At 41.9% G+C, this 12,950-nt stretch overlaps 1 protein-coding gene across 1 annotated transcript in view; it reads left to right on the top strand.

Moving 5' to 3' along the window:
- Positions 1-1,469: 1,469 nt before the first annotated feature.
- Positions 1,470-12,950, top strand: part of opn4b (opsin 4b) — a 30,544-nt gene continuing 19,063 nt past the window's right edge. The window contains exons 1-3 of the mRNA XM_048267832.1: positions 1,470-1,799; positions 11,552-11,694; positions 12,589-12,722. Of these exons, the coding sequence (XP_048123789.1) occupies positions 1,653-1,799; positions 11,552-11,694; positions 12,589-12,722 (424 nt within the window). The 5' untranslated portion in view covers positions 1,470-1,652. The remainder of the gene's footprint in view (positions 1,800-11,551; positions 11,695-12,588; positions 12,723-12,950) is intronic.

Below are 12,950 nucleotides of genomic sequence, written 5' to 3' on the forward strand. Positions count from 1 at the left end.
CTTGTAACGCTGTCTGTAGTCTGCTGTCTGTATTTTGAACTCTAGACCCCCACAGTCTTTACCAGCCAGCTCAGGTTGGAGGGCAGAGGTCAAAGGTTGCCTTTCAAAACAGACCGCATGCTTCCTCCCCAAAATCTCTCCCACTATTCTTTCGTTTGTGTTGTTTGTTTTCCTTTATGCACCATTGTGGAAATAGACATGCTGTTGTATTTCTTGAACAACAAAAGTTTTCTTGTGTCTCTATCACAGTAGTCGATTTTGTGTTTTCTGCATTTCAGTACTAAGCAGCACAACGTCCTCTTGCATATCCTTCTGCACGTACTGATGCCTGACATGATGCACGGCCGGCATCCTCTCTGGGTTCAACCTCAGCAGCACACTATCTCTGACATTCTGCTCCATCTGGCTTCTCTGCATGGCTATTGGTCAGCTCAATGGGCAGCCAGTCTTATGATGAAAATTATGGAGAACAGCCAAACCTAAACAAGAGGATCAATCATGAGAAACTGTTACGTACGCATTCATATGTCGACCGATTGCACAATGGTTGCTTACTGGGTAAACAGCTCTTTTCCACTTCCCTTGGGTAACAAAGGTAGTCTTTGTCGCTGACCCCAAGAATGCCCCATATCCTGTTCTTAACCTCAGGAAAGCACTTTAGACGATTTTCATTGTGAATGCATTGATCTTTTCTCCCTGCATACTAGGTCAAGCAAATTCACTGTCTTGCCAATTGGCACTATAGCTGCTCGTTTGTGAAACCATGAACAGTTGGTGAAACTTGTTTAATCAGTTTAGACCTACCACCCTCAAAGTTTTATTCAAAGGAAATAATTTGTGATTGATTTTATTTACCTCAAAAGCACCATAACTTTAACCGCAATTCTTGAGAATTCCTGCTAAAAAGACAGAAATGTTTCTTGCAGAAAATTCAGTCACTTTTGGCAACAATCCAGCTCCTGAAGGGGAAAGTTATTTCTAAAGGATTTAACCATGCAAGTTCATGATATGATGACTTGAAACAAGCAGTGTACGTGAGAGTCATTAAGTATGGATTCCAGGCAAGTAAACAGGTCACACAAATAGATAAGTGAAAAATATGCTGAGTTATTTCCCCATGAGTAACTGCAGGACGCGTTGGCGTTGGCTATGTGGACGGAATGAAGCATTTGAAGCAGTGTTATAAAACACTGTTCAGAATTCTGTTTGTGCACAGAGGCAACTAGATATTAATTGGAATTAACCTGGGATGGAGAGAGAGAGAGATTGCACTTGCTTCACCCCAACATACACACACACACACACATATTCCAGGAAAAATAAATAAATTCCCTGCAGGCATTCTTATCAGATATTATACAGTAGGTGAACAGCTGCGGCACACCCACAAGCACACTATAATCTATACTTGCATGTCTGCACTCACACACTGTCCACACACATTTCCATCCCATACGTGGTTAGGCCACCAAACTCCGAGCATCAGCGGGCTTTAGAGAGGGAAGGGAGGCTGAAGCATAGCGGGCATAGTGACATCTACTTCGCACACTTTCGGTCAGTCCGTCACGCCGTGAATGGGAAATAAAAAAGTGATGCGGGGTTTATGGAACTAAAGCGACCGCTCTCTCGTCAACGTTGACACCAGCCCGGCAATGATGACCACGCTCCCGCCGGTCATCAAGGGCACCCCTACTCTGGATCCTCACGGTACCTTTAGCATAACTGAGACGGAGAAACCATGGAATTACAGCGCTGCCAGTGCCTACAATTTGATGGAACTGCCCGCTCTCTCCACCTCGGTAAGTGGTACAGCTGTTGTGTAGCCTATATTACGCGTCTTTTTGCGCACTGTGGCGAGATACGAGATGTATTTTACTCAAGCATTGCATCATAGGCAGTACGTTAGGCTCTGAGAAGTTCAAAAGGTTGTGTATTTGGAGAAATAAAGAGCGCTGTGGATGTATTGTTTCTTTCCTTTTCATGAAAGTGCAGGCGTAATAAATGCGGAGCGCAACGAATGAACTTCAGTGTTTGTGAATGACGCGTCACGCGTGCCGGTCTAGTGTCTAGGATCGTGCAAATTCAGAACAGCTCATGAATGGGAAATATTCAGTGGACTCATTCACGGCGATTATTTCATATCACATTCAATAGAAAACACACAATTTGAACAGAATTGGAACTGAGAATGTAGTAGTGAGCCTAATAAGATTCTTCCAAATATTTGTAACAGTTTAATTGCGAAAACATTTAACAAAGGAAGAGTAATCATACATAAACCAAACATTTTGGTTAAAACATATTCATGAAATACTTAGATTAAGTGGTTTGTTTCATTTATCATTTATGTGTAGGCGGGCCAGTTCGAGATCATGTTTGGTAAAGTGGAGAAATACGATCGTTTATTGTCACCTTTACAGAGTGTGAGCGATGGGAAATGGGAAATTCATCTTTATTTGAGAAGGTTGAGTTTTCCCTTTATGTAGATCCTGTCTACCACTTCTCGTCTCATTGAGGAAAACTTGGGCAAGGTCTAACTGGCGGTTCTGTGCAGACTCTAATTAGGTGCGAAGCCAAAAGCACATTTACAGTAGAGTACATGAGTCTAATAAATCTGTGAACATGAAAAAAAACATGAAAACATGTATCGTAACTATGGTAAGCTTAAGTGATGCTTCTCCTTCCTGTAGTCGTAGCATTCGCCAATTTCGTCATGTGCATTCTGGTTCGACTGCACTTGGCAAACTGATCGCCTGGACACTCCAAAAGTTCTTCGTGAACAAGATAAGCAGACACTGAAGCATGTTACACATGTCCGCAATGGTCATTGCTCATGACTCACTGTGGAATATCCCACAATTTCTTGCAAACATAGGCATGACGATCATATTGAATCCAATATTATCTCTTCCGATAAGAATATGAGTAAAGCCAGTATTTTGAAAACTATTAGTCAAATGGGGTGCTTAGAGCACACTGTGTAGCCTATCATACTATCCGTAGCCTATATTGTCATGACCAACTTTCTTAAATGAAATGAAAGGCTATAGCAGCACTGTGGATATGTGTGGACACATTTTGTCATGTGTATTGATCTTCCTTCACCTGATATTCTAGTTTGTTAGTCAAGTCAAGTCAAGTCAAAATGTATTATCCCACAGGGGGAAATTAAGTAGATGAATGTTATACATTCATTTCAATTCAGACTGTCATATTCCTATGGGAGACATTTCTATCACTCAGTGGTATTACCGCATCAGTAATTACTGCCTCATAATACCAGTACCATGGTAATTCACTAATAATGAACTGAATCCACAATCTTAATAGAATCTTGTTCTGGATGAGGTTGTCAGGATTAACAAGTCTTAGCTAATCACTCTGTGGTATTACTGTCAAATTACTATCAAATTCATTGCCATGTGTGTGGACATTTCTTTGAAGATCTCACATGATAATTGTGACAGAAATGCATTCTGTCTACCAGAGTTATTACAAGTTTGCAGGCTTGGGTAGTCAGAAGACTGTTGCAGCTCATGGCAAGAAGAAGGCATTATTGTGGTTACGGGGTAATCCAGAGGTTTACATGAAAGTACACATCAACATCTAATTAGTGGCTATATCAAATGATACAAATAAATACATTCAGCATAATGTGACCACTGCCGGTCTCTACTCTGGTGGACATTAGTGTTGCTTTCAAATGTTTAAGAAGATGGCATTGATATTTTTATTCTGTTATAGCATGTTTATATTACACGCGCATACGGTATACAAGAGAGGGAGAGGGAGAGAGAGAGGGGGGGAGAGAGAGAGAGACATGAAGGGTTAGACAATAGACAGACAGTTATAAGATCAAAATAGAGATAGTGATAGCAGTATGTCTGATTGAACATATTGATGGTCACAGAAGGACTGCAAATTTATCTGCTCCATTGGTTTTCATATAGTATTTTGCAACTCAACAGCAAGAGTCATCACTTTTAGTCACTTAATCAAACAACAACAATGACTGAAAAGTAACTACGTAAATGCAACTAAATTACACATTTCAGTAACATACTCAGGAACCTCATCACTCCTATAGCACTGACTTTTCTGGCATGACGATTTGCACAAGAGAGAGAACGGGGAGCTACTTAGCTACAGTACAAAGAAAGCTTAACTATTGCAGCATTTGATACCTTGTGAATAGGGAAGCAGACCTGCTGCCTGCTAATTAACCATAATGATGGAAGCTATGAACCTTTTGTGGAGAGTTACTTGACTGAAATGGGGGTCCGTTTGTGCGAGAGGTACGGACAGCATTACGTGTATAGTATGCAGAGCTCTTACAGCATAATAGTAGACCTGTGATGTCATGACTGACAGACTTTGCAATACGATTATCTTCCTTGTGACTCTGGAGACAATCAGTGATGTGAAAAAAAGGGTAAAAAAAAACAAAGAAAACAAACAGACGCTAGAACTTCATAGAAAATCTCAAGGTCTAAGACTCTCTACAAGTATACATTTCAAAATGATTAAGAGTGGGATTTGTGTTGGCAGCAGCACTGTATAAATATTACAACCAAAATGAGTTTCAAAATGGAAAGCAGAAAAACACAGAGTGACCTTAAGACACTGTGCAAATGCTGTAATTGCTTTGAACTGGTCAACTACTGTCCCTCTTTCTCTCTGTACGGACAGAGGAGAGTCTCCGAGGATTTACTGCTGGTTGTAGTTGGAGTCCTAGGTGGCACTGTCGTGCTCCCTATACTTCATCTGCTCTGATTAAGTAGATTCTACTTATCCTGACTCAAGTTACAGGATGCTAAGCTGAGCTTACGTGCTGCTGTTTGTGAGTACAGCTGTCTCTCCTAGATAAGTAATGTTCAGGCAAATGAAATGGCAATAAGCTGAAAATACTGTAGAGGGGGGAAATCTAACTAATTTATAGTATACGCAAATCCAGACAGACACCTCTTCTTTCGCCATTGATGAATGTGCACTCACCTGAGAAATGAACAGGGGGAAGGAGAAGTTGAATTGAGATTGCTTGTCTGCTCAGAATTGGCGGAGGAGAGAGTGGTGGGCTTTGTGTTGTGTTTGGTCACTGTAGCAGCTAATTCATCTCCTGTTGTTACTGCTTCAGAAACAGCTGTAAAAGCAGGAGACCACTTTTGCCTTTTCACTCAGTGGCAGAGAGACATATTTATACTAACTTTCAGTTTTACTTGTGTGGCCTAATCTGTTTAATGTTTTAATACTCATATGATTCTATGAGGTTGTGAGTTGCGAGCGTTAAGGGTTGTTTTAAAGACATGTTTGTGCATGCCTGTAGCCAGCCACTCTGAAGCAGTCAAAGGCGATTTTAAACGAGTCAAAAAGTCGAGACAGGACCCATCATCAACATTTTTCTGTTCACCACTCTAGTTCATTCTAAACAAACCAGTAAAGGGACTCAAAGTGCTACATACCGGAATTGTCCTTTAACTGGAAACATAGTTCAGTTCAGTTCAGATAAAACTTGTCTTTTTGACTGATCACCAATTAAGACCTGTGAAATATATGAATATTGTTCCTGTCGTTCAGGTATGAAGTATTTTACATTTTACAAAAAAATCCATATTTCCCTTTTCCTTGACAATTTCTGTTATGTCCTGGAGTTGCCTTTGTGAAAAACAGGATATGAATAAGCCACTGCAGTGACCAAACACAACACAAACACTGTCACAGAGCTCTCTCTCCTCAGCCAATTCTTTGGTAAGGATTTTCTGTAGGCAGTGATTTCATATGATAACATTATGATGACATCTAATGTACTGTACTCAGACAAAGGACAACGAGAGAGGAGGAAACAGCAGAACTGATGCGACACCAAGTCAATTCTTGTCCATTTTACCAGTGCTAATGAAATGATGCATGCAGCTGTGAAGATGAAAACATCCAAATGAAAACATCAGACTAGGGAGAAATGCAACACACCTGGTGTGATCTTCAGGTTGGATGGTTTGGAAGATGCTCTGTAATATTTTGTATTCACCTTTTTCAAATAGGATCAATCACAGAATCTTCTGGCTGCTGACTAGAATAGAGTAGTACAGCATCCCTTCTAATTTGTCAAGACCTCAGACATTCAGACGTAGGCAGTGGTGTAGACTATGTGATACGCAGAATTACGCAGTATACCCACTTAAAAAGCATAACCATCTCTGTATACCCACTTAAAGAGCATAACAATATCTGTATACCCAATTAAAATAGGCAAGGATACAATATGTATTAACATGGGGTTGATTGCAGTATACCCACTACAGCTACAGTAACTAGACTACACCACTGGACATAGGCATTAGAAAAGTATGACTGGTGCATCAGCATTCTGCAGTACATCAGTGCAACAGGATTGTCATGACTGAACCCTTTCTACCACTAAAGTGAAATGCACCTGTTCTCTGAACAACCCCCTCTCCTGCCTCTCATCATTACAGTATAGTGTCTGGACACTAATGTTAGTGTAACTGACATGCATTGACTTGCAACAGTCTGCGATATTTTGGTGGTGAAACTATTTGGTGTGAGTTCAGACAGGGTCAGTGACGTGGTCTGAATCTCCCTCGGATCATCTCTCTATTTGGCTCTACTCACGGCCCCCTCTCACCCACCCATTTATCCTCTGCTGAGCTCTCTCCTCACACAGTAGCGTGCGCGCAGTTATCACATCCTGATGCTGTGCAGTAACACTGAGGTCTGGACCTGACTTCCTGCCTCTGGCAAAAGAGCCAATGACGACTCTGCCACCACCCTCACCTGCTGGGGCGCCTCCATAGCACACGGCCAGTGTCCACTCACCCACACTCCGGTCTCCGGTCAACCCTCCTCATTAACAGTGCCAAGGTGTCTCTCACATGGCGAGGACCCACGAGAGCCCGGGGACCCCCAGCCGCTCTATTAAACAGCACTAATGAGATGAGTGCAGTCACGCTCAAGGGAGGAGATATGGGGGCTCTGGCCAGCTCACACTGACCGCTCACAGTCACATGTTGGACTCTCAGTGTGAGAGTGAAGAGATAAGAGCAATAGCCTGAAATGTTGTGTGCATGTTGCCATGACATTGTTTATCTGTTACTCCAAGTGCGTGTGTGTAATGACCCAAGAGATATAACATAAACCGGAAAACTACTGTGTAGAGAGACTCTTACAATTATGAACACATCTAGCAACACCTTTACATACATCCCAACCTGCAAAAAGTCCTTTCAGCTATTCCTTTTCCATCTGAGGCTAACTAAGACACACCAGGCACAGGCAAACCATGGACATACTGTACTGTAGCTCTCGGAAACTTCATCGATACGTGGGGCAGAGCCACAGACACTTTCGGCGAGTGTTTGGCTCAGGTGACACTGCAAAAAATCGAAAATGGCCAACATATAGCCTGTGAAAACACATCAACCAGAAGTAAAATCAATAGCAGACACATTCCAAAGGTGCTGTGCTAGTTAAAGGTTAGTTGGAGTTGAAAGGCATGTAACTGAACAGCAAATGAACAGTTCATCATCCAGTGAGCACATGTCAGGTAATGGCATGCCTTTACTCTCTTTAAAGATGTGTACCCTCAAATACACCTTGGCAGAGAAAGCAAAAACAGTATTCACTTTATGAAATATATATGATAACGTCTTAGAGAAGCAGAAGGCCCAAGTGAGATTTTAGGAACTTTGCTTTGTGTCATGCCCAACAACATCCCTTAGCTATTCTAAAATCATGGGCTTATTACACTCTATCAGACATCTCATTTATTTGACTGATCCCAGTGTTTACAATTATTCACATGTCACATGCTCTCTCCCAACAGCCGAACTAAACTAAATTAAACTAAATTAACTAAAGTGCATACAAATGTGGAGGAAGATGTGCACAGACGTCCACATTTCTATGCACTTTAGTTAATATACAAAATGTAAAAGGAGAATACAACATTAGCAATTGTGAAAGTAAATTTACTGGGCATGTCATCACTGACAAATAAGATCTTAGCTAACCTGTCAATTACTGGAAAAGAAATGTTGTGGGATGTGAGCTGGTGTAGTTACTATTGTAGGTCTACTTATTATACTCAGGGCATATGTATTCAATAAAAAATATGGCATTAATGTATCTATTATTAGATTATTATTCATCTTGAATGCTGTGAAAATTAAATGAGTTGTAAGTAAGTCTTTCCTTGTTCTCTCTGTGGATTGTGGCTGTGAAAAAGAGACATTGGGTAAAACATGTGGTAAAAACATCTGTGTCCAGATGAGGGCTTCACAGCTGGACCATCAGCTAAGCACAGCCGTGCACCCACGCACAGTTCTTTGTGCGTTGACATCGTCTGCTCACACAGCTGCCTGACCGGTCCTGATGCTTCTGCTCTGCGGTGTCAACAGCTGTGCAGAGTGCTGCGTTAGATTTCCATCCTCATCTAAAAGAGCCGCCGTGTAATTAGGGGCTCTTTTCTACTGCTCCGCTGACTAAAGGGACCCGATGTCCTGAACTCAATAGGAAATCTATTTGTTACCATTTCTATGGATTACTGCTTATCATGCTCAAGTCGCACAGTAGCAAACAGCGTGGGGGGAATTAAGGCCTGATGTGACACTATTCTACTGCCCACACAGCACCTGACACCTCCTGCAACACTTTTGGTTTTGTAAATAGACATTGATTGCAGCGTTGAATTAAGATATATTGATATTCTCTCAAGTGTATGACGTGTGTGTGTGTGTGTGTGTGTGTGTGTGTGTGAGAGAGAGAGAGAGAGAGAGAGAGAGAGAGAGAGAGAGAGAGAGAGAGAGACACTGCAAGTAACCTAAACAATCTCAGCATGGTGAACACTTAAGCATTATCAGCCACCACTGCTGTGGAATGCAAATGTAATGCCCGCCCTGACAGGAACATGGCCTACATGAGCATGACTGCCAAACATACTCTTTAGTCAAGGCATTCTGCCACTTTACAATAGTGTGACACCAGTGTTATTACATTTAAAATACAAACCACACTGACTCACAGTTGCATTACATTCATAATTACATTCATGCTCATCCTTATTAATAACATCAGAACTATATTACATTTGGTTACAAATCAAGTCTTCCAGTAATGGAGAGTGATCAAATGTCTCAGTGGGGAACCTAAAGCAATGTTGAGAATAGTGTTTTAATGTGGCAAGCAGGGGATGGCTGTGGCCGCCTGCTCTTCACTGCCTGCAGTAAGCTCCGGGCCTCAGTGGAAAATGCTCTTTTGGCCGTTTGGCCATCTACAACGTCACATTTAATATGTCTAACACAGAGGGTATTACGTGTTTTAGGAACATCAGACATGGAAAAGCTGTGTGATACTATGATAAAGAAAATGAAACTGCCATCTCATCCCATTTGAATCAAAAAACATTTATCCTTTTAAGGGAAATTGGAAATAGTTTTCCAAGAAACATGACAAATGTTATACAACAGCATTTACTTTAGAGAACGTTTTTAATATTATTGAGGTTACTTTACAATTGAGGTTACTTTTCTGCATCACTAATTCATTTGTTTAGTGCGCTTCAGATGCCAGACACCTTTAGCAAAATGATGCTATGCAACCATTTAAATATGCATGACACCATATGAAGAACGAAGCACAAATGCATGCATTCAGAAAATATTCACAACCCTTCACTTTTTCACTTTTGTTATGTTGTAACTAAAACCATTTCAATTATTTCCCCCTTATCATCCCACACTCAATAACCCATAATGACAAAGCAAAAACAGGATTTAAAAAAAAAAAAAAGCTAATGTATTAAAAAATGAAATGGCCCGGAAAACTATGCAGGCCCTTTACACAATAATTAAATTAACAACTTCTGTAGCAATAACATCCTCCAGACTTCATGGCAAAACAAATTTTGCACACCGGGATTTGGGGATTTTCTTCCACTCTACTCTGCAGACACTCTCATGCTCTGTCAGGTTGGATGAGGACCAACAGTGGACAGACTTTTTGAAGGGTTCTCCAGAGATGTTTGATTGAATTCAGGTCAAGGTTTGGCCACTCACAGAGTTGTCCCCAACACTCAAGTGTTTTCAAAGTTCCTGTGACCTCAGTGCTTGGGTCTGATATTCCTTTACAGCTCTGAGACCTTTTGGGCGCTAAATGTTAAGGGTCACAAGGATCTGAACACTTATGGCAACATGTGAGATCAGCATTCTTAAGAACGATAATTATTTCTCACATAATTGCACACCTACAAATTATTTCATTACGCTTGTATCAATTTGCCAAACTCCTTGAGAAGTTTAAATGAACTGTCACGTTGCAACAGAGCTATAAATTAGCAATCTGACAGACAACATAGCAACATTGTATGAGGTGTTATGAGGATAAGAATGAGCATACCACTGGGAAATTGTAAGATGAAAGTCCAACATGTCTGCTAGAATGCAAGGGCACAAGATTTAAAGATGGCCTTACTTTGAACAACTTTGGAAACATATTACAATTTGAGAGAGAGAGAGAGAGAGAGAGAGAGAGAGAGAGAGAGAGAGGAATCTAACATTCCAGCTGGAGTTATTATTTGTGTGGTTCAAAACGATGCTTAGCTATCATCTCAATTATATCAGGGCTATACACTGGAACAGACCAAACTCTTATTTAATGACAGGAGTGGACCAGGTCAAGACCAAAGGTCTTGAGTGAGTTCTGCCCAATGGTGCCTTTTTCTGCTAGATCTAACTGCTTCAAAGGGAGGTATGAATCTCTCTGATGTTAAGAAGGGCATTTGAACCACTCTGGATAAGCAGAATAAATCTAAAATCTTCTACAGTAATCAGACCTACTTTTCTGGGGGTGAATGAGGGGTAGACGCAAGGAATCTTTGCCACATCTTTCTCTTTCTGATGAGGCCAACGGATTATTCCATTATACCATGGAAATAACTGTGTATTTACAGACACTCTGACAAACACACACACACACACACACACAGACACACTCACACACACACAGACACACTTGGACACACACACACACACACACACTAATCCACTCCAAAAGGAAAGATTATAAACTCATTAATTCAGCTCTGTCACTCCTCTGATGCGATTTGTGTGCTTTCACTGAAAGTGTAACTAACTGATGCAGTGACCTGTCATTGTGTTCAGGTTCACATTCAAGCTGATTGCTCCAGTTTGCCTGTCGATACAGTGATTGACAGTAGTTAGGGTCACAGTGCATGACAGTCACATTCAGATGTACTGCATCTTTTATGCTGTTGTGGAAACCCGATAATCCCAGGAGAGGAACTTGTCTGCAGTCTCTTCTGGCAGTCTTAGCAGTTTTCTCAGGGCAGAATCACCATTATACTAAACTCCATCTGTACACTTCAGGTACAGTTGGTTTAACACTGCTTACACACAAAATCCGTACAAGTCGTGTCACACAATTTCTGAAAGTTGTCAAACAGCAAAATCACATACCATATCTGCAAAACATTTCTCAGTTTTCATCAGCTGTTTCACAATCTCATCTTTGCTTCAAGGTGGCAATGGTTAGAGATCTCCGCTACCCTTTCCCCACTGTGGACGTCCCAGACCATGCCCACTACACAATTGGCTCCGTCATCCTAGGTGTGGGAATCACTGGCATGGTGGGCAACTTCCTGGTCATTTACGCCTTCTGCAAGTAAGAGTCATTCCTTTTTAGAACCTTTCCTCTTTAGAACCCTTCCTCTAGAATGTTACTCTCTCTTCCTTCTTGTCCTTTACTGTCTAACCATAATTAACATGCAGCCCACACATGGAATGAATCAGGCTGGGATTGCTTTGGGATTGAAATCTTGGGGGAATAATATGAATGAGAATTGACCTAAGACAGATTCTTAAATGGTTCTCAGAAGCAAAGGGATGTACTCTCATGGCCCAGAATGCTTTGCTCCCAGTGATGTGTTTGTATGCTCCTCACAGAGAGACCTGAGGGGCCTGGAGCCAATTCCCATTGGCAGCAAGACACCTGGAAGACAGTTGGAGAGGACAGATGAGAGGAGTGGAGATGTGAGGAGAGGAGAGGAGAATAAAATGGAATTGATGAAAGGAGGCGAGAGGAAAAATAAGACATGAGATGAGGACAGAACATGAAAGAGTGATAGAGGAGAGACTGAGACGATAGGTTAAAGACGGGGGGAGATGGAGGGTGTTGGAAGGAGAGTGAGAAACATAGAAGATGGAGAGAGTAGGAGGAGGAGGAGGAGTGTGAGAGTCAGAGGAGGAGAGAGCAGGGCCCAAAGGCATGAGATTTATCCAATCTCTCAGGTCCAGCCAATGATCTGTATTGAGTAAGCGCCTCGGGCAGAGAGATGGGTGCTGCTCCCCCTCACAGCCAGAGAGATCCCGGGAGGAAAGTCGCAGCTTCAAACGCACACGATTTATTTATGATTTATCACAAGCCTTATCAGACACTTTACACTACCCCCACACGCACACCATGTTTTTAAACTTCTCACGCGTCTATTGTATGTATGTATGTATGTGTGTGTGTGTGTGTGTGTGTGTGTGTGTGTGTGTGTGTGGTGTGTTGCAGGAGCAGAGGTCTGCGAACGCCTTCCAACATGTTCATCATCAACCTGGCCATCGCAGACTTCCTGATGTGCATCACGCAGACGCCCACCTTCTTCGTCAACAGCATGCACAAGCGCTGGGTCTTTGGGGAGAAAGGTAGAGTAGAGAAGCTGTCCATCTGCAACCTGCTGCTCCTGCTCCCGCAGGCCTCAGATGTCCCCTCCATGGGGAAGTCCCAGGCTCCTTTTGTGTGTGTGCCCCAAGCCTGTCGTCTTAGGCTTTTACACAGAATTAAGTGATCAACTCAGACAAGCTTGAACTTGCACAGTAGTTTCTCTTTCAAGTCCATCACAACCCATGACGTCATTCCCTATGGCCTTGACA

This window comes from Alosa alosa, chromosome 17 (assembly GCF_017589495.1).
Source record: "Alosa alosa isolate M-15738 ecotype Scorff River chromosome 17, AALO_Geno_1.1, whole genome shotgun sequence".
NCBI lineage: Eukaryota > Metazoa > Chordata > Actinopteri > Clupeiformes > Clupeidae > Alosa > Alosa alosa.